Source organism: Nematostella vectensis, chromosome 4, assembly GCF_932526225.1.
Source record: "Nematostella vectensis chromosome 4, jaNemVect1.1, whole genome shotgun sequence".
NCBI lineage: Eukaryota > Metazoa > Cnidaria > Anthozoa > Actiniaria > Edwardsiidae > Nematostella > Nematostella vectensis.
Window position 1 is genome coordinate 1,688,170 of NC_064037.1, and position 24,669 is coordinate 1,712,838.

The window sequence follows — 24,669 nt, forward strand, 5'->3', positions numbered from 1 at the left end:
TGTTGAACCTATTCAGGTTTTCCAAGAAGAGATGGCTAAGAAACAACCCAGCTATGACCGGCTCACAAAATCCGCCAAACGACGAACCAACGGGTCTACCACGCGCACACCGGAAGTGAAAGCCACACCATCCCGTCGCGGGGGCGCTGTTAGTCGAATCCCGCGAAGTAGCCCTGCGGGCAGTCCCGCGACTAGCTTTACCCGCGAACGGTCCCGCGACAAACTCTCGGGTCCCGCAGCCGCTACACTAACCAGGGAGCGCTCGCCGTCATTCACTCGATCAGGATCGGCCCATAACCCCGCCGTGTCTCACCTATCCAAGCGATGGCAGCACCTGTGGCTGCTTTCCATGGAGAGACTCCGTAGGCTTCAGGAGAAGCTCGAGCGAATCGCTATCGTAAGTAGCTTGACGCCTTGACGACAACGTAACTAAAAACTTGGCTGGATTCAATAAAAATTAAAATCTTTTAACTCAGACACAGAAACGTCTGCGGTAGACCGTGATTTATTTATTTTGTGGTTTGGTGCGCATGGGTAAGGCCTAGTTAGGAGAACTTCTCTACTTGTTTTTTTGTCCATACATCAAAGCATTACCATTACTCTAAAATAAGTAACCGATACGCTAATGTTAAACTATCTAGATGAAAATCCCCATCCATAATACAAATATCGATGTGGTTGAAAATGTTTTCTTGTCTTTTAGAAACGTGCTTCTGCGAAGTTCAATTTCCCAGAATGGAAGTCGCGGGTGAGTGTTTCTTGAATTTACCATGCCTCATTTAGTAATCCCCTTGCCACTGCTACGATTGCTTGACACCCTGTGTTTTCAGTATTGCTATTGCGTGACATGTATTGCCTGTCCTTAGTTCAATAAGTGGCTGCATGACAGCAAGTCCCGTGTGCAGGACATCTTCCGTCGCATGGACCATGACCGTGACGGCAAATTGACGAGAGAACAGTTCATCACCGGAGTCCTCAACACCAGTAAGACGCACCCCTGTACCAGCTCCTCCCACACACACCTCTTTGGTTTTCCCTATCCTAACCTACCTCTATCGTCCTCGGCACCTTATTCCAACGCAAGACACCATATCCTGCACCACCCAACACTCTGTCTTACTGTCATCGCATTTGATATAGCACCTACCAACCTGTCATTCTCCTATGCTTTTCCCCTCTCTACAGCCGTTTAACTATGCATCTACCAACATACCTCCTTATGTTTAATGCGTATGGAGTACCCGTCAGTGTCTCACAATAGGACAAACTGCTTTCCACATAGCAAACCAATGCTGGCTCCTACTCTAGGCTTTAGTAGTCCCTGTATGGTAATGCACTTATTATGGGGTCTCAGTGGCTTGGTCCGCGACCCTCTTCTCCTGTGGAATGTTTTCATTCATTAAGGGGCTCCAGCTTGAGGGTGTTTACAAATTGTCCGCTTTTTCAGGTTTCCCAACGGAACGCTGGGAGATGGAGATCGTGGCGAGCAAGTTCGAGCGCAATGGACTCATAGACTACAAGGAGTTTATGAACGCCCTCAAGGACAAACCATCGGTAAGCCGCATTTGTCTGAAGGCGAGAGTATGTCCTCGTTTGGAAGTACATGGTATTAGGGCACTGCGGCGCCCGTCGATGGTGTAGGGATACGGATATTCAAAGAACTCGTCGTAACCCTGCAATTATTGCAAGTTAAGGGCCTAGTTTGCGACGTCGAGATACTTAAAACACATACAGTCTCGTTATTAGGGGCTGATGTGGTGAGATGAGGGGCGTGTCTGGGGACAAATGGGTAATCTGGAGTACGATCTCACCCGTGTCACTCTTTTACAGGCTAAAAAGCCGGAGAAGCCAAAGACGGATGCGCAGAAGATTCATAACGAGATCGACCGCCAAGTTGAACACTGCTGCTGCGCAAAACAATTCTCGTACTTCAAAGTCGGAGAGAATAAATACCGGGTAAGTCACGCAAAGAAAGAACGTTACGTGTTTTGCTACCGTGACAGCAAGCTGTGAACAACTCGAACTTGAAGGCATATAAAACATTAAGATGGACTGTCAGCGTGTAATTTCATTCCATGGTTTTGCTCTGACTTGCAAGATTTTCTTGCACTTGTGTATGACCGGAGTAAGAACCAACTTTAACAAAACCCTTCATTTAAGTTCACATTAAAACCGGTCTTTTTGGAACGAAACTCCGCGATTGTAGTATGATACTTTACTATCACAATCACAGTCACGGAAAGGGATACTCTTATGGCTATCGCGCAGAAGCATACATATAACTTGAATGACCATCTCTAATGGTGTGTTGTTGTTTGTAGTTTGGGGACTCGCAGAAGCTGCGTCTGCTGCGTATCTTGCGCAGTACCGTGATGGTGCGCGTGGGTGGCGGCTGGGAGACTCTGCAGGAGTTCCTTGAGAAAAACGACCCGTGTCGAGGTATATATCCCTCCTGTATATCCTATCTTATTCTGACTACTGCCAAATTGTCTCTCCAACAATCAGGAAAGAATACATTTCATTGTTTAATGTACACGCCTTATCTAGCCAGCTTGATTTTCAAACGTTTTTCTGGTTACCTCAAACATTTCATGTTTTCTTTTGAAAAGCTTTAAGGGCCTATGGTATTATCTTTTGAGTCCGTTGCTAGGGAATTTTTTTTTGTTTTTTAAATGCTTCTGTTTTTTTTGTCGAATCACTTGGAAGTTTTTTTTAGACATAAATGACTGAAGTGATGACGTTATCTGACCCTGTTTGAGTGAAATATAATTTACAGTTGCTGTAAAATGTTCAAAATAAACGTGTCTTTCTCGCGCGAAAATGGCCGCCATCTTGTTTTTTCGCCATCTATTTTTATTCTCTAAAAACATATGAAAATTGCATTTTCTTCTACAAAATGTCGAAAGTTTATTTTAATCTCTTTGGAAAAAAGGGTAGAACTAGAGTTTCGAAGAAAATAATGAAAAAAAAAGACTCGACCGGGAATTGAACACGGAGCACTTGCTTATAAGTCAAAGTTGCTAACCACTGGGCCACGGGATCAAGTTAGAGGATGTGCGGCGATTTTAGTCTATTTAACCAAATTTAGTGCTTTTCCCTTTCGTAGCAACGGAGTTTCGTAGCAACGAGATAGTACCATAGGCCCTTAACAGGTCTCTAATACTGATTCTTGTTTTATTTTCAGCGGAGGGTCGTACAAACTTGGATCTTAGGGCCCAGCTGGTTGGAGATGCTGGCTTTGCAGAGAGCATGGCCACCTTCAAGAGCAAGCGTCCATCTTTATCCCGGGAAGGCTCCGACATTGGTGGTAAGCCAACACGAGAGTCATCAGGGACTTCACTACGAGGCAAACCACCATCAGGGGCTCGCCCTAAGACCAGTACCAGCTCTGGGCTGACTGTCCCTAGCGTCCGGCGGGAGAAGTCAGGGGAGTTGCTCTCCCCTCGTGCTCCAAGCATTGCCAAAGCTAGAAGTGGCAGCAATCTAAGGGCGCAGGCCAAATCACCAACACCAGGAATGAGGAAGACTGGTAGTTACGGTGCACTCAAGGATGCCAAGGTTGTATCTCGCAGTGACAGCCAGTCATCCATTGGAAGCACAGGCTCAAGAGAAGGAGAACCAGAGGGTACTTCGCCTTCATCTGAATCTCGTATACCTGTTGGCAGAACTACCAAAGCACCCACTACGAAGCCTGCATCTAAAACAACAACTACAAGACCAGGTACGAAGGCTGGTGCTGCTGCTACAGCTAAACCACCTACTGCTGCAGCAAGTGCAGCAGCTAAAATACCTGCCAAGACAACAGCTAAGAAGACCAGTACTACAACCACGACCAAGCCCAAACCTAGGTCTAGCAAGTAGAATAGCTTAGTAAGAAATATTTTGTAAATATATGTGTTGTACGTTGAGTTTGTCCAGTCAAAATGTCAGTGTTTATTTAATGTATCCAGAGAATCGCTATTGTTATAAGTATTTGTAGATGCCTGGGATTTCTAAAATATGGGGCACTTGAAAACAGGCATATAAGGGCCATACAGGGAAGGCAAAGTTGATATATCAACTATGGCCAACAAAAGTAAAGACAAGACAATATGTCAAGAATGAGAGCAGCATCAGATGGCTGCCATTACAGAAACATCATTGGTGCTACATTGAGAACATTACAGAAACATCAATGCCTCATGGATGCCATTACGGGGGTAATATGGTAATCCAGCACGAACCAAAATTATGAATAACAAAAAAATAAACTGTTCAATATAATGAACTCAAAAGATGCAGCACCAGCAAACATGACAAGACTTGTGGGTACTATTCGGGGGAAATGTACCCAAAAGAGAATGGCATGTAAGACAAGCTAACGCCAGACCACGCTGCACAAGACAAATGGACTTCTTGATGAGCACACAGTGGGCCTGCTGTGATGTTCACAAAAGCCAGCTAATTAGCCATTATGAGAAGGGGTGATGTAATGTAAGAAAAAAATAGACTTTGAAAATTGAAAGTTTGATTATTGTAATATTTGCTCTTTTTTATTGCAAATGTCACAATTATTGCTTGTGTGACTTTCAACACCACATCCATTTGCCACAACACTACAGAGCACAGAAACTGGTGGCAAGCCTTGTAGTTTCCGTGTGGCGGGAGCATAGAAGTCTTTTCTCCAGTGATCTACGTAATTCAAAATGTGTCCACCAAATAGAGAAAGTAGTTTAGAAAGTAGTGAATATTTTGCAAAAATCTTAAAAGAATATTCAGGTTTTGTAAGAAAACTCTTGCAACTATTTAAAATTAAAAAAAACACTAGGTAAATTAAAGTAATGTTTATTAAGGTACATGTTGCTTTTTTTGTTTAATTTGCTGTTAAAGTTTTTTGATATGGCCTTGTAGATTTTTGGAAAAAAAATGCATTTTTGTAAGGTATGTTCCATCTGTTAAAAAATGTAAGTAAAGCAATTCTAAATACTGTTGCAATTCGGCAAATAAACTAGTTTTGATATGTATCTGTTGTACTGTTTTTGCTTTTTGCTTAATTGGAAACCCTAACCCCTATAGCATCAGTTGACTGTGTTCTCCCAGTTTATTAGGTATTTTAAAAAGTTTACTATTCGTATGGATCTCTACTAACTTCCCCAATAGATTTTATGGAAACCTGCTGGTATTAGAAACCACCTGAAATTCTCCTGTCTGTAAAATATTTTGCCATGTTTTTGGCCAGATAATTTAGTATTTTGAGAAAACCCCTATTGCCCCCCCCCCCCCCCAAAAAAAAGACCACACTATTATGATTGATTAATTTTGTCAAAATTATCTTCTTTCATTATATACAAGCATAAATACATATTGTTATAACTTTGAGGTGTTTATTTTATGTTTAATAACTGACAAAATTAATGCCACTGGCATTGTTACTGGGGCCAAAAACAGTGTGTGATCAACCCTACCAACAACAGAATCACCTAGGCTCTATTTCCAGCCATGTGGGCTCACAGAAGCAAGCTGCAAATCAATCCTAAAAATCGCCAAACAAATTATCTATGACTGCCACAGACAGGGTTAAATAATGGACGCAAGTGTTCTATGGGATTTAGGGCACGAATTAAAAATCTGCGAGTGCACAGCACGAGCATCATTAAATGTATAACAATTAAAATAGTATCTTACTGTCAAAGGCCATCGTATGGTTTTCAACATCATTAGGCAATACTAACAGGTCAATTGTGTGCGAATAAAGCTAGATTTCTGGCTCTGTTGGAATTCTAGTCACTGCTGCAAGACAGGATCAAGCAGGAGCGCTTCATTTTTCCGTCCCCGGAAAAGAAAACGTGAGGTTTTAAAAACCATTCAGCGAAAAAAAAATAAGCAAAGAGAAAGCGGGATTGAATCCCCCATCAAAAACACGAAACAGTACAGTCTGAAGACACAGGTAGAAAATGATAAACAGAGGTCTTCAGGAGTTATTTTTTTGCTTCCATCTCTGAGCTATGTTGAAATATTTGGGAATAACTTTGATATTAGTAAACACAATTAACATTGCATTTTTGCTTTCTTTTTTTCTCTAAGATGTGAAGCAGTTAAAGTGCTTTGAATAACAGGGACATTTCAGTGAGGTTTGTAGTTAGTAATATATTAGTAATCGTCTACTTTAGTGATTTGTATTCCCTGATTTGCAACTTTGTTTTCATTTTTTTTCCTCCGGGAAAACAATGCAAACAAAGTTGCAACTTAGGGAATACTAATCACTAATTAGATGACCACTAATTCCCTATTGTTCAATGCCCTCGCTGCCTTAATTACTATGAGATTTAGGGTGTTCAAATGGATGGTGCTGATTGGTCGAGTGGCAGTGATCATTTTCTAATGCTGGCTATGGTGATGTGCACCAATCAGCTTTAGTATTTTGACTCGTGGAATGGAACATCGGAGCCTTGCAGACATTGTTTCAATTGCATGACGTATACATAATCTATGTCTTGTCCATTACACAGAGTGAGACTCCGCCCACCACTAACAGCATGCCGATGTATGTCTCTGTGAAGGGAAATGTTATGTGAGCAGTGCATTGTTGTCTAATCTAACAAACAACAAAGTGACTAGAAAATGGTGCTTCCCCACACTATGGAAATAGGTCTTCTCATCATCCAAATTTCATGAAGGAAAGGTGGTCAGATTTCACCTGAATTGATTGTAATGTGTGACAGTGAAAACACACACATGTTGAGCTGATAAAACTGTTAGTTGACAACTACGCCCAGGCAAAACAAGGGTGTTTCATTGGTGGTCAGATTACAGGGGGGATCATGGAGTCCCAAAAGGGGGATACTAGTCCGATACGCCATTGTCCCCTTCCATTGTTTACCTGTTCTCAAAGACCCCCCAGTGGCCTCAATTGTTTCAGACAATGTCATGCATAACTTTTCAGAGTATTGGACAACCTTCAATAGGAGAGGGGTGAGCAAGGATATTATTTAGAAAGGGGGTCGGGAGTGATTTGTCATTCTTCTACTTCTTCATATTTTAATGCGAAATCTCTGAAATAAGGATCCACCTATGGATACCTGTTTTGCAGCTCTCCTCGCCAAGAATCCTTCCTGTCAAAGTTGTCATGATGAATGTCAATGAGTTTGTGATAGGCACTGCAAGTGACAGATCTGCACATAAGTGAAAATAGGAGATAATATTATTAAAACAATAGCAGGGACATGGTGGCATCTATCTCCAATAAATACTCCCAGGCATTGAAGCTCGGGCACAGATAAGAAAGCATGTAACACAGGCTTTTGTTATACTTTATTAAAGTAATATTTAACTAGGTGAAGTCTTATTGGTTACCTTCCCTATTCTCGTATCCCTTTCAAAACTCTACTTACTCTTCTTTTTTTAAATGGCTGACATTTTAAATCATGGCCAAGCATAAAAACTATTTCTCAGTCCAAAATATAAAAAATACATTCTCATATAGCAAAACATCCACAAACCTGCTGATCCTAATGTTAGGTAGAACAACACAGAGCCACTTTGATTAAGCAGGAATGGGACCATATACTGTAGGAAAGATAATAAGAAAATCTGAAACATTTGATATTATTGTCATGACTTTAACATAACACTACTAAAGTAATGTCTGCCTTTATATCATGGGTCTTAAAACCATTATAGATAGTGTGAAAGTAGAGTTGACATTTCTACATTCTTTACTACAGGCTTGTGCAGGCTAAAGTACCCAATCGAGGGTTATCAGTGCATTTAATCCATGCCTGGGTTACTGACTACACTCTAAGGATAAAAATACTAAAAACTAAAGATAGAAGTTCCATACTTGCCAACCTTGACAGCTCAAAAACGAGAGATTGTGCTTCAAATACAAGAACTGTATAAGACATTCTCAATGAGTTTTCCTGGGAGATTACAGAAAATGTATAGGAAGTTTCGATTTTTTTGCCAGGAGATGAAGGCTAAAAACTGGAGTCTCCCAAGAAAACCGGAAGATTTGGCAGGTATGAAGTTCTTTAACTTACATGCTTGATTAACCAGTAAAAACAACCTTTTGTACCAAATATACAAAAAGATGCATCTATTTTTTTTTTACCAAATCTTATTTATGGCATATCCTTAGATTGACACCATACTTCCTTGAATATCAGCTATATTATTGCTTCCCCATGGAGATTTTGCAACGACTCCCTTTTGGATATTTTAGTCTAAAATTTCTTTAACCCATTGACTCCTGGCTATTTTTTAGCTGAATTTACAAAAAACAGACTGAAAACAGATACCTCCCCCCTATTCTGAGTTTTATACAGCCTGTCAAAGTCAAACACAGCTGCACCTAGTCAGCGGTATCCAAGCTTTTCAACAGTGCTTTGCGGTCCCCACTTTTAATCCCTCGTCGTTGTGCTGAAGCCAGCACAAGTTGATGGTTGCTTGTATTTTTCATCAAAAATACAGCTATGAGCATATTAGGAGAGTGTCTCAGGACATCATGAAGTCTTTTGGGGCATAATTGAGTGCTTTGCTTATGGATATTTGCAAGCAAAGGTGGATTCATGATGATTTTTTCTTGTTTGGTTTTGCCTGGATGAGTAAATAATTTTCTAATGAATCACCACAGCTCTCCTAAATGCTGTCTTTTCTGAAACCAAATTGATTCCAAAATTTTTTACACTGCTATTCTGGGTCTGTATGAACTGGAATTGATTTGTTTGGCTCCGGGGTGAAAAGACTTATAAAGAACCATCTGACTTTGGGGAGAGGAGTGTTGACTGGCCCTCCCCTGGTGGATTTTTCCCTGGATCTCCCAGAATGCTTTTCAATCCGTAAAGGCATCTTCATGGTTTTACAAGCCTTCAAGGAGTGGACATTGTGTTTTGAGGCCATGGAAATGAACCTGGAGGATCAGAATAAAGGTATCTATTTGTGTCTTGAGCTGTGTTTGCTGATCTCTCTCCCTTGTGTTGTATTTTGAGCGTTTTATTGAGAGGGGTGATTCTGCTTTTCTTTCCTTGTTCGATTTGAAATTTGTCAAAGAACCTGTGCTATTATTTGGCTTAAGAGCAGTTGCCAACACCTTGGTTGGATGCATATCTTCAAGACCATTTATCCCTAAGACTGATGCCTGAGTATCTTTATCTTGTTGTGTTTAGTTTGCATTTATGAATTTTTTGGGTTGTGGGTACTTCCCAAAGCCGGTACAGGCCGGTTGAGGGGTCAATGTGTTTACCAACACACCCTAAAAATTATGCTTGCCTCACTGCCTGAGAACAATGCCTTTTTCGCAAGCTTAGGTGCATACAACAGTGTAAGCAAATTCTGCTTGATAGACAAACAAGCCTCCATTTAGTTATGGCTGATATTCTAACAGATAATTTTTTATGTTAACCATTGGGGAAACCACAGGGAGCCCAAATTTTATAAAGTATTTGCCTTTACATATTCAAAGCAGCAGTGTCGGCCCACTTTTGATATTTTTCCTGTATATTCACCATCAAAGTAATCTTATCACAAAACCTTGCCTGAATCTGATGTTTTCTTGGGCATTTTTTTTTTCTAAAAAAGCTATGCATATCATCCCTATCAATGAGTCCAGTCATGTACAAGTAAAAAAAATTCTATTTTCTAGGTTAAAGATATTCACTTGCTAGAAATGGCATATATGTGATCCAGTTCACTGGTGTATCTCACAGCACAAGTCTAAAAAGGCCTAGTTATTTTGATTAAAATCTAGGGGTGGTGGATTAACCCATTGACTCCTGGCTATTTTTGAGCTGAATTTACAAAAAAACAGACTAAAAACAGATACCCCCCCCCCCCCCTATTATGAGTTTTATACAGCCTGTCAAAGTCAAACACAGCTGCACCTAGTCAGCGGTATCCAAGCTTTCCAACAGTGCTTTGCGGTCCCCACTTTTAATCCCTCGTCGTTGTGCTGAAGCCAGCACAAGTTGATGGTTGCTTGTATTTTTCATCAAAAATACAGCTATGAGCATATTAGGAGAGTGTCTCAGGACATCATGAAGTCTTTTGGGGCATAATTGAGTGCTTTGCATATGGATATTTGCAAGCAAAGGTGGATTCATGATGATTTTTTCTTGTTTGGTTTTGCCTGGATGAGTAAATAATTTTCTAATGAATCACCACAGCTCTCCTAAATGCTGTCTTTTCTGAAACCAAATTGATTCCAAAATTTTTTACACTGCTATTCTGGGTCTGTATGAACTGGAATTGATTTGTTTGGCTTCGGGGTGAAAAGACTTATAAAAAACCATCTGACTTTGGGGAGAAGAGTGTTGACTGGCCCTCCCCTGGTGAATTTTTCCCTGGATCTCCCAGAATGCTTTTCAATCCGTAAAGGCATCTTCATGGTTTTACAAGCCTTCAAGGAGTGAACATTGTGTTTTGAGGCCATGGAAATGAACCTGGAGGATCAGAATAAAGGTATCTATTTGTGCCTTGAGCTGTGTTTGCTGATCTCTCTCCCTTGTGTTGTATTTTGAGCGTTTTGTTGAGAGGGGTGATTCTGCTTTTCTTTCCTTGTTCGATTTGAAATTTGTCAAAGAACCTGTGCTATTATTTGGCTTAAGAGTAGTTGCCAACACCTTGGTTGGATGCATATCTTCAAGACCATTTATCCCTTAGACGGATGCCTGAGTATCTTCATCTTGTTGTGTTTAGTTTAGATTTATGAATTTTTTGGGTTGTGGGTACTTCCCAAAGCCGGTACAGGCCGGTTGAGGGGTCAATGTGTTAATGACCCATCCTTACTAACCTTCCAGTTGAATATCAAATATCTAATCTCCGCCAGGAACTGTCTGATAGCACCTTTGCCCTTCACGTCCTCTATCCCAGCGCTGCCTTTCTTGATGAATGGATTGGTTACACCCCACAATAACGCAACACCCAGTAGACTTAGCGCATTACCTTTAGATAAGAAGCACATAATAATGGCTTCATTGATAAGTCAAAACCTTTTCCATGGATAAGAGTTAGTAGGTAACCCCTCTCATCAGGATTTGTATTTGGTGCAGACCGACCCCCTCCCCTTCCCTCTCCCCTGGATTTGTTTTTAGTGCAGACTGCCCCCCCCTCCCTCTCCCCTGGATTTTTTTTCTGTCATAGCCCGCCCCCTCTCCCCTAGATTTGTTTTTTGCGCCCCGCCCCCCACCTCCGCTGGATTTCTTTTTGGCACAGACACTCCTCGATTTTACTCAAGACCTCCTTTGATTCTCTGCCCATGTATTTTAATTCTGCCCCTCTTGATATCAGGTATTTCATGGCTCCCCGCGAAAACTTTTGCATGAACAACCGTAGGATATTTTTACTCCGAAACCATCCTTTTTAGTTAGAGTGACCCATTTCTGGAATATTACAATAAAATGTCACTCACCAATAGGTCCATCCATGTCAATGGTAGACTGTGGTTCCACCTCAAAGGTTTTCAGCAACTAAACCACTTTTATTTGCTTTTATTTCCATATTATTTCGAATTTCTAAAGAGCTTCGTATTGTCCGCCATTTTGAATTATAAGTTGACGCCTGCGTGCACATGGACAGTGGTTTTACCCAATCACCTTAGCAACAAAATGGCGCCTTCTTTGGACATCGACGACGTGAAAGAACTTTTCTGCGAGGAGTCAGAGTCAAAGAAGAAGAAACGCTTAGCATTCTTGCTTGGGTTTGATGAGTTTGAAGAGGATGATGACCTAAGATCAGCCAGTCTGCTGGATATTTATTACTGCGGTCTTTCCTTCGCGGTTGATGAAGGCTTTCCATGGAAAAATGTTTGTTTTGTTTTTGAGACCATAAAAGTACTACTAGAAGCGGTGAAAGGTGAGTTTCTTGAGTTGATGAACTTGTAGTGTGCCCTGGGTAGATAGTAGAACAAGATGGGAAAGTAACTAATGATTGTATTTAGGCATTCCTGTTCTTCCTTCAAGTCCCAATAACAGGGGGTGTCATTGTTATACTGTAGCTTTCCTTATATTTCTGTTGTGCACATCAGGTCATTTTTAGATCTACTTATGGAGAGCTTATGATGAATGAGACTTAAAAAAAGGTAGTGGCATACTGGCCTACTGGCCTTTTTTTTTAAGATATTAAGCTTAAAAAAAGCAAGTAATATAAGGAAATCCATGGAAGAACAATGACCCCCCTTTTTTGAAACCATGTCTTTGCCCTCCACCCCTCCCCCTCCCTCCCTTTCTGGAACTCCTGGATCCTCCCCTCTGACTTATATATTACCATGGTCTACAGTCCATGAATAGAGCAATGAATATTAATAACAAGAATAGAAGAAATGACTGCCACCATGATCCAAAGAACTGTATGTCAATAGAAATAGGTATGGATCTGCAGACATTTTTCTTGCTAAATACTCAAGATCTATTTAAAATAACTCCTTATTGTATCCTACATTTGCAGATAATTCTCTACCAGAGGCAATAAAATATTTTCAAGACTACCTACAGCGATCCAATGTACAATTCACTGCTCATGGAATGAAATCTTTGGTGGATTTTGTGTTCCAGACTTTCTTCCAGCATTACAGGCTGTACAAGTTTGTTTTGACTTGCGATCGTGAGGAGGATAGAACTCAATTTGACTTGACAGTTGAGCCACCACAAGGAATAGATAAAATGACAAAAGCAATTCCCAAGTCTGACTGGGATGAGAAAGAAAGACTCAAGGATATAGATAAAATGGAAGAAGAGAGAAGAAAGGTATAATGATTTGCTAGATTTACCGTTGCCATCATCGGCATTGGAATTGTTGTAACTCATTGACAGTGCAAAACTGCAACATACTTTGATACAAAGCTATCAACATTTCCTCCCTATATTATATTTCGAGGGGTACAATAAGGGGATTCAAACAAACATTTTGGTTTGTAATTTTGCGTTCTCTCACCAAGCACCCATAAAGTGGGATGGGTGGGTGAACTCTTTAATAAGAAATGTTGCAAAAAGTGGGGTGGGGAGGGGATTAGTCCCCTAAGTTTCCATATCACCAATACCCATACCTATCAGGTTTACATCTGAGTACCCCCCCCCCCCCCAAAGAAGAGGATCCCCATCCTCACCTATTTCAGTGGTATCAATCTAAAATTACTGGATCTGCCTTTAGAAGCATATATTTGAACAAATATTTATAACATTGTGTTTATGTTTCTTTACTTCATTTTTTTTAGAAAAGACAAGAGTTTTACAGCCAGCAGTTATCAGAGGTGGCAAAACATCTAGAAGAACCTTACATGCCTTTAACGTCAACCACTGAACCAATCAGCAAAGAGCAGCTCAACCACATTATTAAAGACGTCGTTAATGTACAAGCATCAGTCACAGAGACCCTACTCAAAGAGACTTTAGACGAGATGGAAGACACTCTAGAATACCAGTATATGAGATCAACTGCTTTGGGTAACCAGGACGATGGAAAGTCTCCAAGAAAAAAATCTTCAAGTAGTAAATCAAGGAAAGCTGTTAGCTAGATTAAATGCATTGAGTATCAGCAACAAAATGTATGCTGTGAAAAAGTACAATCTTATGTTTACAGTAATAACATGATTTGTTTAATTCGTTTCTTAAAGTAAATGGGTGTCATTTTTTTTTTACACTTAAATTTTCAAAGTGTAGTCAAGAAGGCATGACATTTATATCAATATTTGCCTTGAAAAAAGTAGATGTTTACATAAACTTGTAGATATTTGGTTTCTTGGTAATTTAAGGTCATACATATCTAAATCATTTATAGCGGAGCCAGCGCGTCCATAAGCAGCGCGCGGAGCTCATTAGGTATAGAAATTGGTCATAAACTAGGCGACTCAAAAATTGTGGTCAATGACGTCATGTCACACGCTGTCAGCTATCTGTACCACTCACGTGACCAGCTCATTCGACCAGCCCATTGATCGCTCTAAACCAATGAGAGACTAGTTCCAGCAAGAACTTGGGGGACTTGAAAAAGACTGGGGGGAATCAAGCCTATTATGACTTTCGACGTAAAACGAATAACGGAATGCATAATTGCAGAAACGAATTGACAAGAAAAAGTGTTTAATTGAGAAAATGCAACTGATTTAGCCAGTCAAATGGCCGTATAAAAATGATAATTTGAAGGATATATCTGTCAAAGGAACTGCTTTGTACTTTTACAAGCTGGGAATATCATCAGCTCGACTTCTTCACCTGTCGCAGTGGTTGACGCAGCATAAAATCGTGTAAGGGGAATTCGTGCATCATCAATCAACAACCCTGTGAATGCCCACGAACTTTTACCTTTTAACACTAAAGACTATTATTATTCGGGAGAAAAACGTGTCCCAGGTAAATAGGAAATCGCAAAATAAGTCCAAATAGATTAACCACCGAACGATGAATTAAATATTGCTTAAATTTGAAGCCAGCATTTCAAATTGTTTTCTGCGCGCGCTGACGTGCACTGGAATGGCGCCATGAGCGCGCGCTGTTGTAAAGTTTTTTTTATTGTGTTTTGCGTAGGATTAGAAATAATTTTATAAAAACATTCTTGTTGTGCCCTCATTGAGTTTTGAAAACGTCGGTGTTTGTTTGGGGAATTCCCGAGCAGATGCTGTTATTATGGATCTTTTATCCTCAAAAGAAATTCTAAACTAGAAACTCTTTTCTTCAGGGGGTCACACCCCTAAACAGCCCAAAGATTCTCCATATGAAAATATGGCAATAAAGCTGGCTACGCTTTTAGGCAGTGCCTAATTCTATATTATAAACATTACTTTATAGGGCTTGGGACATAATGAGGACAGACCTACCAATCTGATTTAGCTTTCAAAAATATTAATACAAATGTGACTGATATGAATATGAAAACACATGTGAATAGACATATTGTTCCATACTTTGCAAAAAAAAAACACCAGCAACCTACATCTATTTCAATTTCTTTCGTTTGGTTTTTTTTTTTCCAATTTTCCCGAAAACTTTTACATAGGCGCCAATTGGGGCCCAGTCTACGCGCGATGAGCAGCCGATAACAACAAACATGAGAGCGAGAGCTGAGAGCGCGGTAAATGGCCGGCGATAAAATTCCTGTCGTGTTCTCGTTATCCAAAGATCTTACTTATCCTGCACTTCGGTGCTCTATCCATCACGGAGCTCTAACAATCTGTCACGGGAACATTCTCGGAGCTTTCAGGCGTGGTAGACGAAGTTAATCGGTGAAGCGAAGTCTTTGGAAGAATAAACAACACGACAACCAAAACTTTGACAACGACAGCCCGAAAAGTCATTCAAACTCTAATCTAAAGTCAACATGTCGACTGAACACGCATGGTACATGGTGGACAGGCTTCGTGAAATTTTAAAGTCTGATTATTTTGATAAGGATTCGTTTGACGAACGAAGGTTGAAGTTGTCGCAAGCGTTTTGCCTTATGTGGCAGGATAAAGAGAATGGCGAAGTTTCTGGTCGACAAAAATCTGGACCCCCGGCCGCTGCGGCTATTGTGGCCGTGCTTATAGATCTACTAATCCTCGAGAAAATAGAATTCGAAGTTGAAGTGAAGCAGTGGATGACAAGAAGGAGAGAGATTATCTATGTGAAGGTATTTATTCCCCTATAAGGCCACACCACTCTCGAGGTCAAAACAACTTTGATCGTTCAGCGAAGCACATGGTATTTTTTACTGCTCGGCGAGAGCGTGACAAATTTTTCGTTTATTATATCATAATAGTAAATTATTAACCGATGAAGTGTGCCAGTGCATTATATATTAATCGACACGTAATACAATAACAGTGACTTTGATTATGCCACGTTATTATTTGTGTTCTTTTGAATTCTTTTTGCATGCTAAACCATTTTACTTACTCTTATTGGTCACTTTTATGATAAATACCACAACTTTTGACATGTCGTATCCTCTTTTACTTAATTAGAACATCTAAGATTTATTATTATATTCAGCTGCTCCTATATGTGTTTTTTTTTAAGGGCAAATGATTAAATACATTTTTACCATGAAAGATCTTTTACCGCAAAAGTTGAACAAACTTTATTTTTCTTTGCACCCATCCACAGCAAGTCACCTAAGGGTGGATCTAGGATTTAAAGGGCAGAGCAGGCCCGTACCCGGGATTTTTCTTGGGAGGGTGCGAAATCCGAAAAAGTGGACCTAATTTTTCTTGGGGAGGGTGGGGAGGGGGGGGGAGGCGGTGAATTTTTGGATAAAAATCTGAACAAAGAAAAAGTCTGACTAATGACATACCAGAGTGATCTAGCTTATGCTTTATAGTTTTGTCGACAAATAGCACGTCTATATAGAACCCAAAGTGAAATTTAGGCCGTTGTGGGGGGTGCATCCGCACCCCCTGCACCCCCCTCTTCGTACGGGCCTGCAGAGACACCAAAATACAGTGATGATTTGAACAAGCAAGTCTTTTTTGGGGGTGGGGGACACTTATAAGGGAGAAAGGGGGGCTTATTTCATTCATGCTTATTTCAACAGCTTCTGAATCAATTGAGAACAAGACTTTGTATGTGATAAACTGAAACAACTGTAAAATTGTTACAAAACTTACACGTTATATTCATGGAGGGGTTTTTGTTGTTTATAAATTGATGACAATATCGTCTTCACGGTTCCTTTCATCGATAGCTAGATTCTCTGGTGCAGCTTATTCCAAAATTTGTGGCGGGGGAAGTGCTTATTTTAAGGAGGGCGCTTATTCCCATCTACACCTATTTCAAATAAGGCAGCCCTTAAAATCTGTGTCATAACCAACTGTGCTTTATGGGTTTCAAAAAAACAAGCATGATTCAAAATAATTCTAGATTCAGAAAACTTCAGATTGGTTACATCATCATGGTTTATGGTGAACAAGATTTTGTCATTTATGTGTTTCCCGTGATGCAATGTGGCTTACTACACATGGCTAAACAATCAAACATGTTTGTCGAACATTAAAATCGAACTCTCGTGCTAGCATGTTTGGGGAGGTGGCTAAACACAAAAACATTTTCATAAAACATGAGCACGCACACTTTTTCCATTATGATTACGTGAGAGATCAAAGTGGCGCCATGGGAATTTCAAGTGATGATTGAATAAAATCACAAAGCGCACGCAATGTTTTGTGTTTAACGCAAATGTTTGATGAAAATGTTTTGAACTAGTTCAAACATCTGTACGTGTTGTGGAAGCCAATTAAGTGCCATGTTTTGTGGGTGGCTAAACATACAAACATTCAAGTCAAACGCAATGTTTGACAAACATGTTTGAATGTTTAGCCAGTCCTTTAGAATGCAACCTTATTTGAAAATGAGAGAGGGCAATTTGAGGAGCAACTCTTAGTCTAAAGAAGGAGGGGAGGAGGAGAAAGGAAAAGCCCTTGCTCCTCGCCCCCCACCCTTGTTTGACCATCCTTCCTTTTTTCAGGTAGCTGAGGATAAACCTTGTGGGACCTTCCTGGACAAAGCCCTCTTTTCTAGTATTCTCAGACATCATAAGGCCAACCCAGACAAGCCAAAGACAGTTAACGAGTGGATAATACATGGCTGCTCAGCATTTCCTACATGTGTCACAGAAATCTTGGAAAGTCTTGTCAACATGGAGATCTTGGATAAGAAGGATGTGCTGTTCTGGAGAAAGTACCCGACAAAAAATCTAGGTAGAAATTTAATTATATTGAATTTAGCAAAAATAAGAACAAATTAAGGGTTTTGCTGCAACAAAATTGTATTTCGACCCAACATAATCCACATGCACAATTCATACAGCTTTTGATAGACTACCATGATTCTTTCCTTTGGTAGCCTTTTTCAAGATATTGGGAGCTGTGTTGTTTGAGCATGAAATCGAGGCTCTGGCAAGTTTCTTTTCTGCTGTCTTACAAGTTTTTGCTTGCTTTGTGGTAAAGCTTGAAACTGAATACTAATAAAAAAAAGAGCCTGAAATTTTGCAAATAACTTCAAGAAGGCTGTAAACAACTTCTGGTCTGTCAAAGTATTGTTTTCATGCTCAATTTTTATGGTTTTAAAAACAGCCCAAAAAGTAAGGTCTTATGAAAGAAACATTAGTGCAATGCATTCTGGGAAAGGTGAGTTGAATTCATACATGATTCCTACAGTTCCTATTTTCTGTACCCCATAGTACCTAAGATCAACATTGGCAGAGTGAACCTCCTCTCTCACCACCAAAAATCAGATCATTTCACAAGTTTAAGAGGATTGTTTATATATCTTCGCCAAAAATCAGATCATATCACATATTTAAGAGGATTGTTTATATCTCTCCACCAAAAATCAGATCATTTCACACATTTAAGAATTTTGTTTATTTCTCTCCACCAAAAAACAGATCATTTCACGCATTTAAGAGGATTGTTTATTTTATAGAGCCCAAGTCTGAACTAACTGAGGAGATACGCAAAATTGCACTCTCGGCACATCCTGCAGATGGTTACATGTGGACCCTACTTAAACTCATGAAAGATGTCGATGCTTGTGCATTCAGAAAAGGAACTTTCTTTCCCAAATACTTTTCTGAGAATGAGATTGGAGAAGCAAATGCTAGTATTGCAAAACTAACTAGTGTACAAGTTCTTAGTGAAGCTGGAAGTAATGAGATTGTAGCCATGGTTGAGATCAATGGGGAGAGGTCAGATGAAGGCTCTAAGACTGAAGATGTCAGTACCTGTAAACCTGAGGATGTGGACGTAGTAGAGAAAGCAGAAGGAGAGGGTGTAGTCAGGGAGAAACGTGAGGTGCAAATTGAAACAGAACAGACAAAAGAAGGTGCTAGCACAGAAAATAAAGAGAACCCAGAAAACGATGTCACAGAATGCAATGAAGAATTACCGGAAGAGGGGAAACCAGATACAGAAAAAGAAGAGGAAAAAGATGAGAAAAAGGATGATGGTAGCACAGAGCATAAAGGTAACCCAGAAAAAGCTGTGGAAGAATGCAATGAAGAATTAACAGAAGAGGCAAAACCAGATACAGAAAGAGAAGAGAAAAAAAATAAAAATGAGGATGATAAGAAAGAGGAAGGAACGCTGGACGAATCTGCCGTTGAGCAGGAAGAAGAAAACTTAGAGTTGGATAAAGAAACATTGCAGAGCTTAAATAGCAGTGAATTAAATACCAAGATGTGAGACAAACAAATTGTTGGCAGAGCCATGACATTTCTGGCATAACAATGTCCCCTTAACACAAGCTGGCTTCCATGAATGTTTGGAAGTTCAACGTGCTGATGATATCAGCCAGTTCTTCTGCTTATCTGCACATGATAAGATGGGTACAACACATCACTATCATCACAGTGGTCAGATATGAACCAGGAAATTCAGCCTGCATTTATGGTTTGCAGTGTGTGAGACGTTTTGAGGTTTTTCAATTTTGAGAAACAAATTTATTAGCAAAAACGTTTTTAAGGTTTTTAAGCCTGGCGGAAAGTTGACCATAGAAAGTATTATTTCTTTATTAAAATGATAGTAGTAATATATTCACAAATCTCTTACTAGCACAGAGTAAAATATTTAATATATTTTAACACACGTAGAGTTAAAGATAGTATTAAATAAGATGATAAACATTTTCATCTTCATCTTCATGTACAAATGTACGTTTGGTAACCGATGTTTAAGAAACACGTTTATATTAAAAGAAATGTTAGTTATAAAAAATAGTTACTTGATTTTATTGATAATATTTTGCAGTTTATAGTTTGTTATTGTTTTGAAATAGTATAAAAAAGCAGTGGTTCTTGGAAATATATTTACTGGGAATACACATTAAAATAATACGACCACTGCCTGAAAAGAGTACTGTGTTTGGATTGCTTTACTGTTACCCGTATCGCCGCGCAGTTAGATTATTCCCGCTACCGCAGTTCAGTACTCAAAGTTTAAAGGTACTTCACTAAAGGGTTAAAAAAATGGAGAAAGATGACGTTGAAAATAAACTTTTGATTGTAAAACAGAATCAACGATTCGTGACGAGTTGGTCCGAGTATTCTAAAGCGTTATTGTGCAAACGGCTAATTCCTCTTGAGAATCGATAAAAATAAAGGTGGTTAAGAAACTGCGCCACTATACACAGATGATACTATTGGTAGTAAAACTGACCTTTTTAGGCATTTTGAGGCCTTTTTCTGGTTCACGATCACGACAATTTGGGCTTTTTGTATTATTTCAAGCAGATATGAATATTCTTACTGTGCTTTCTTCATAGCTGTCAACTCTCAAGATTTTGAACCTTTTCTCAAGCCTAATTTTCTTGAAAATATCCATACATTTACTATATTCTACCGCATTAGCTATCTTGGTACTTCTGATACATTTACTGTATTTTATCAAGAATTTCCTAAAGCGAGGTTGACAGCTATGTTTCTTGGTTTATGCATAAGTGGATTTCTTACGGCTCGTCCCTGGAGACTAGGGAACGCTGTTTGTAAACTCCGAGCCCTTTCGGCACGGGTTTCGGCTAGACCAAATCCAAATGATGGGGGAATACTCTGCTTTTGTGCAGACATATCTACGGGAGATTTTACAGTCTGGTCGGTTCAATATCAAGGATTGCCAGTCTCGAAATCTTCATTTGTCTCAGGCGTATTGTCTTCTTTGGCAGGTAAGAGTAAACATGAGAATTTTGTTTCACTCTCCATCTAGCCCTGTCAGATGGAGAGTGAGTTAGGCCTCGCTCTTAGAACAACCAGTCACCTTTATAGATAAAGATATAACATAAATTCACAATAAAAGATGTTCGTGAATAAATTCAAATCAAGTTTAAACTTGATAGGGAAAAATGCTATTGATGAAGCTCGATGGAAGTACAAGCGCTTTCCCAGTGACAAATTAATAGCAAGCACACAGCGGGAGGGGTTGTGGAGGGAAAGGTTTTCTTACGCTATTTGCATTGGGCAGAATCCTGAGACGGGGGAAGTGACCGGTAGGGTGTCAGACGAGATCATCCACGATGCAGCAGTCGCCGCCATCTTGCTCGACCTCGCAGTGAGAGGTTACGTTGAATTGTGCATTCAAGAGAAAACCTTCATGATGAAGGTTGGCATAGTCTCGCAGGGTGTTGACGTCAAGGTAAGGAAGTTTTCATTAATTACACCGAGGGGGGGGGAGGGACGATTTTTACTCAAGACACCTTAAAATTTCCGTGCCCCCCCCCTTTCATTGTAAATTTTTTTCGGTGCCCCCCCTTATAGAACCCCAAAATTTTCTTTATCTTTCCCTTTAAGGACCTTTTTTTCGAAGCCCCCCCCCCCCCCTCTTTTGGTGGTTAAAAATTTTTGGAGCCCCCCTCATGATCAATATCTTCCCTCCCCTCCCCCTCCCTCGGTGTATTTAATGAACACTCCTTAAGTTGGTTTTTATCTTTTTAGCATGAGCGAAAGTCAGGGATCAGGCAATGATTTCCGCACATGTTCAACAAATTTTCAAAATTTCTCTGGCATGCCGATTTGATTTTGGAGACAAGAAATACCCCCCTCCCCCCTCCCCTCATCACTTCGATTAACTTTATTATGCTAATGTAAAATTCAGGCCTGTAGCCAGAATCTAAATTTTACCGAGGCAAAGCTAGCCACTGGATGGTAAATCCAACAAAAGCAAGTGTTTTATCGCATACTTTTCAATTGTGAAACACTAAACATCAAGATTTCAAGGCGAGTGCTTATCACATGCCTTGCTGGTCACGGCCCTGATATTGGCACAGCGCATGTTACATTATATGGTGACCTCAAGGGCCAAAATATCGGCGCTACTGGCTACAGCACTCTCTGACAACGCTCTCTAAAGTTTTTCGGGTATTTTGAATTGCCAGGTGACAAACCCGACACCTACAGACACGTTCCTGGACAAAGCGCTGTTCACACGCATATTGGACAGTACCATGCGAAGTGCAGGCGACTGGATGATACGAACATTCTCCTTGAAGGGCGGAGAAGTGCTCACACCTATCTTAGATAGTCTAGTGGACCAAGGCATCTTCTCTGTGGAATCCCAATCCTGCATGGGAAGAAAGTACCCAATCATGAATCAAGGTGAGTTATCAGGATTGTAACAAGCGTTAAGACGTTACACGCGTTAAGACGTAGCACGCGTTATGGCGTAACAAGCGGTAAGATGTAGCACGCGTTATGGCGTAACAAGCGGTAAGATGTAGCACGCGTTATGACGTAACAAGCGGTAAGGTGTAGCACGCGTTATGACGTAACAAGCGTTAAGACGTAACACGCGTTATGACGTAACAAGCGTTAAGACGTTACACGCGTTAAGACGTAGTACGCGTTATGGCGTAACAAGCGTTATGACGTAGCACGCGTTTAGACGTAACAAGCGTTAAGAAGTAGCACGTGTTAGGATGTAACAAGCGTTAAAGGTTGGTTCTCACTAGGACGCAAGCGTCAGCGCAAACGGAAAAAAAATCAAGAAGTTGCGTTCTTGCGCTTGTGTTTTAGTGAGAATCGGAAAATTACGTGCGTTCCGCTTGCGCTTACGTCCAAGTGAAAACCAACCCTAAGACGTAACAAGCTTTAAGACGTAGCACGCGTTATGACGTAACACGCGTTATGACCTAACAATCGTTCTGACGTAACACGTGTTATGACGTAACAAGCGTTTAGACGTAACACGCGTTGACGTAGCACGCGTTATGACGTAGCACGCGTTAAGACGTAGCACGCGTTATGACGTAGCACGCGTTAAGACGTAGCACGCGTTATGACGTAGCACGCGTTATGACGTAGCACGCGTTAAGACGTAGCACGCGTTATGACGTAGCACGCGTTATGACGTAGCCCGCGTTATGACGTAGCACGCGTTATGATGTAGCACGCGTTAAGACGTAAACACGCGTTATGATGACGCCTAAGTGCGCAAAGTTAATGGAAGTTGTAAATTAGACAGTTAATGAATACACTATAAAATGATTTTTTGATCTAACAATTCAGTATGCACCGGACGCGTGGAGTATCCGGAATGAGAAAGGGTAGCTGAACTCTCCTAACTTAAGAAGAGTTTCCAAAATCACCAAAGTAGTGCCCTAAGAAATGGCCGAAAATCAGCCCAATTAGCCCTTTTCGCGGTTATTCTATTTTTGTACCTTGAAACTCGAAGAACAGTACATGCCAAAACAACGTTGGTTAGAAAACTAATTTCATGGCGTAATCTCCAATTTTCTACGTTACCCATAATATATTTCGCCTCTTTTCGATGACCATTCACTCGTGCATGAATTGTTCACAGGTCCAAAAAAGGAGCTTCAGAAAGAATTACAGATGATCGCTCTGAATGACCACCACGCTGATGGCTTCATGTGGCCCCTGTTAAAGCTTGCGAGGGGCGTTGATGCGCTGGAGCTAGGAAGAGCTCCGATACTTGAGCATAACTTTAGTGATCAGGACTACAACCGAGCAAAGAAAAACATTGAAAGGTTGCTAAAGGAGGGGAAGCCGGCTGAGACTCATAAAGAAAACGTTAAAGTGTAAGGAAATAACCAAAGGCTTTGCTAGTATGTTTGGGATTCAATATACACACTGTTTGTAAAGCATTTTTTTTAAATGGCAGATTAATGACCGAATGGCACATTGGGTCTCAACTGTTAATGTCATCCTCGGCCAGGGAGGGCATAGAACACACGTCTGTATCCAAGTGGATCCCATCTCCCCGTATTGAGCGGTATTGACTCCTTGTTTTCACATTCTCTCGCATTACCGCATTACCGCATTATCTCGCATTACCGCATTACCGCATTCTCTCGCATTACCGCATTACCGCATTCTCTAGCATTACCGCATTCTCTCGCATTACCGCATTACCGCATTCTCTAGCATTACCGCATTCCCTCGCATTACCGCATTACCGCATTCTCTCGCATTACCGCATTACCGCATTCTCTCGCATTATCGCATTACCGCATTCTCTCGCATTACCGCATTACCGCATTCTCTAGCATTACCACATTCTCTCGCATTATCGCATTACCGCATTCTCTCGCATTACCGCATTCTCTAGCATTACCGCATTCTCTCGCATTACCGCATTACCGCATTCTCTCGAATTACCGCATTACCGCCTTCTCTCGCATTACCGCATTACGTTATAAAGAGTTTGTAATTCCAGAAAAAAATGCTCTCTAACCGCAATAGGGGTATTGAGGTCATATATAGAAGAAGGGTTTTGATACACTTGTCATCTTTATATGGGTTCTCCAAAGCAATTTCTTTTTATAATATAATACATATTAATTAAAACATCTTATCAAAAAAATATACGATGTATTTAGCATAAAAATAAATCTTCAACAAATAGGAAATTTGAAAATAAAAAGTTCTTTCTAGGTGATCTCAGGAATTAGGGAAGAAACTTATTCGTATGCCTACTTTGTGCGGATTTCTTCCCTTTTTCTGGGACCAGATAATGTGCCATTTGAGAGCGCACTGTATGCTGAGTATTTGTGATGTGAGTGCGCACAGTATGCTGGTAGTGCGCACTGTATGCTGGGTATTTGTTATGTGAGTGCGCACAGTATGCTGGTAGTGCGCACTGTATGCTGGGTATTTGTGGTAGGAGTGCGCACAGTATGCTGGGTATTTATGGTTTGAGTGCGCACGCTGGTATTTGTGGTGTGAGTGCGCACAGTACGCTGGGTATTTGTGGTTTGAGTGCGCACAGTATGCTGGGTAGTG

The 24,669-nt window shown here is 40.5% G+C and overlaps 5 protein-coding genes across 15 annotated transcripts in view; 4 read left to right on the top strand and 1 right to left on the bottom strand.

Annotated features, from left to right (window-relative positions):
- The window catches only part of LOC5509225 (nesprin-1), a 125,759-nt gene extending 120,756 nt beyond the window's left edge, over positions 1 to 5,003 (top strand). For all 10 annotated transcript variants that reach the window (XM_048726027.1, XM_048726036.1, XM_048726029.1 and 7 more), the window contains 7 exons: positions 17 to 397; positions 704 to 748; positions 867 to 984; positions 1,448 to 1,554; positions 1,831 to 1,956; positions 2,322 to 2,439; positions 3,185 to 5,003. In XM_048726027.1, the coding sequence (XP_048581984.1) occupies positions 17 to 397; positions 704 to 748; positions 867 to 984; positions 1,448 to 1,554; positions 1,831 to 1,956; positions 2,322 to 2,439; positions 3,185 to 3,861 (1,572 nt within the window). In that variant the 3' untranslated portion in view covers positions 3,862 to 5,003. The remainder of the gene's footprint in view (positions 1 to 16; positions 398 to 703; positions 749 to 866; positions 985 to 1,447; positions 1,555 to 1,830; positions 1,957 to 2,321; positions 2,440 to 3,184) is intronic.
- Positions 5,004 to 5,282: 279 nt separating this feature from the next.
- On the bottom strand, positions 5,283 to 11,521 carry LOC5509223 (transmembrane protein 234 homolog). 2 transcript variants are annotated; one of them, XM_032378135.2, is made up of 5 exons: positions 11,384 to 11,521; positions 10,766 to 10,917; positions 7,479 to 7,545; positions 7,059 to 7,136; positions 5,283 to 6,531 (listed from the first exon to the last, which is right to left on the bottom strand). In XM_032378135.2, exons 1-5 carry the CDS (start codon positions 11,397 to 11,399, stop codon positions 6,467 to 6,469), a joined length of 378 nt encoding a protein of 125 aa, XP_032234026.1. In that variant the 5' UTR covers positions 11,400 to 11,521; the 3' UTR covers positions 5,283 to 6,466. The 2 variants fall into 2 exon arrangements, with proteins under 2 accessions (XP_032234026.1, XP_001629747.2); XM_001629697.3 differs by having other exon boundaries at positions 7,059 to 7,151.
- On the top strand, positions 11,151 to 13,688 carry LOC5509222 (uncharacterized protein C8orf74 homolog). The gene is made up of 3 exons (XM_001629718.3): positions 11,151 to 11,826; positions 12,418 to 12,716; positions 13,184 to 13,688. Exons 1-3 carry the CDS (start codon positions 11,373 to 11,375, stop codon positions 13,481 to 13,483), a joined length of 1,053 nt encoding a protein of 350 aa, XP_001629768.2. The 5' UTR covers positions 11,151 to 11,372; the 3' UTR covers positions 13,484 to 13,688.
- An 854-nt stretch (positions 13,689 to 14,542) lies between these two features.
- LOC116616176 lies at positions 14,543 to 19,784 on the top strand. The gene is made up of 3 exons (XM_032378130.2): positions 14,543 to 15,573; positions 17,407 to 17,638; positions 18,366 to 19,784. Exons 1-3 carry the CDS (start codon positions 15,283 to 15,285, stop codon positions 19,121 to 19,123), a joined length of 1,281 nt encoding a protein of 426 aa, XP_032234021.2. The 5' UTR covers positions 14,543 to 15,282; the 3' UTR covers positions 19,124 to 19,784.
- Positions 19,785 to 19,931: 147 nt separating this feature from the next.
- Positions 19,932 to 23,566, top strand: LOC116616177. Its single transcript, XM_032378132.2, has 4 exons — positions 19,932 to 20,597; positions 20,894 to 21,064; positions 21,804 to 22,023; positions 23,228 to 23,566. The coding sequence occupies exons 1-4, from the start codon at positions 20,469 to 20,471 to the stop codon at positions 23,467 to 23,469; spliced, it is 762 nt and encodes a 253-aa protein (XP_032234023.1). The 5' UTR covers positions 19,932 to 20,468; the 3' UTR covers positions 23,470 to 23,566.
- Positions 23,567 to 24,669: the final 1,103 nt, after the last annotated feature.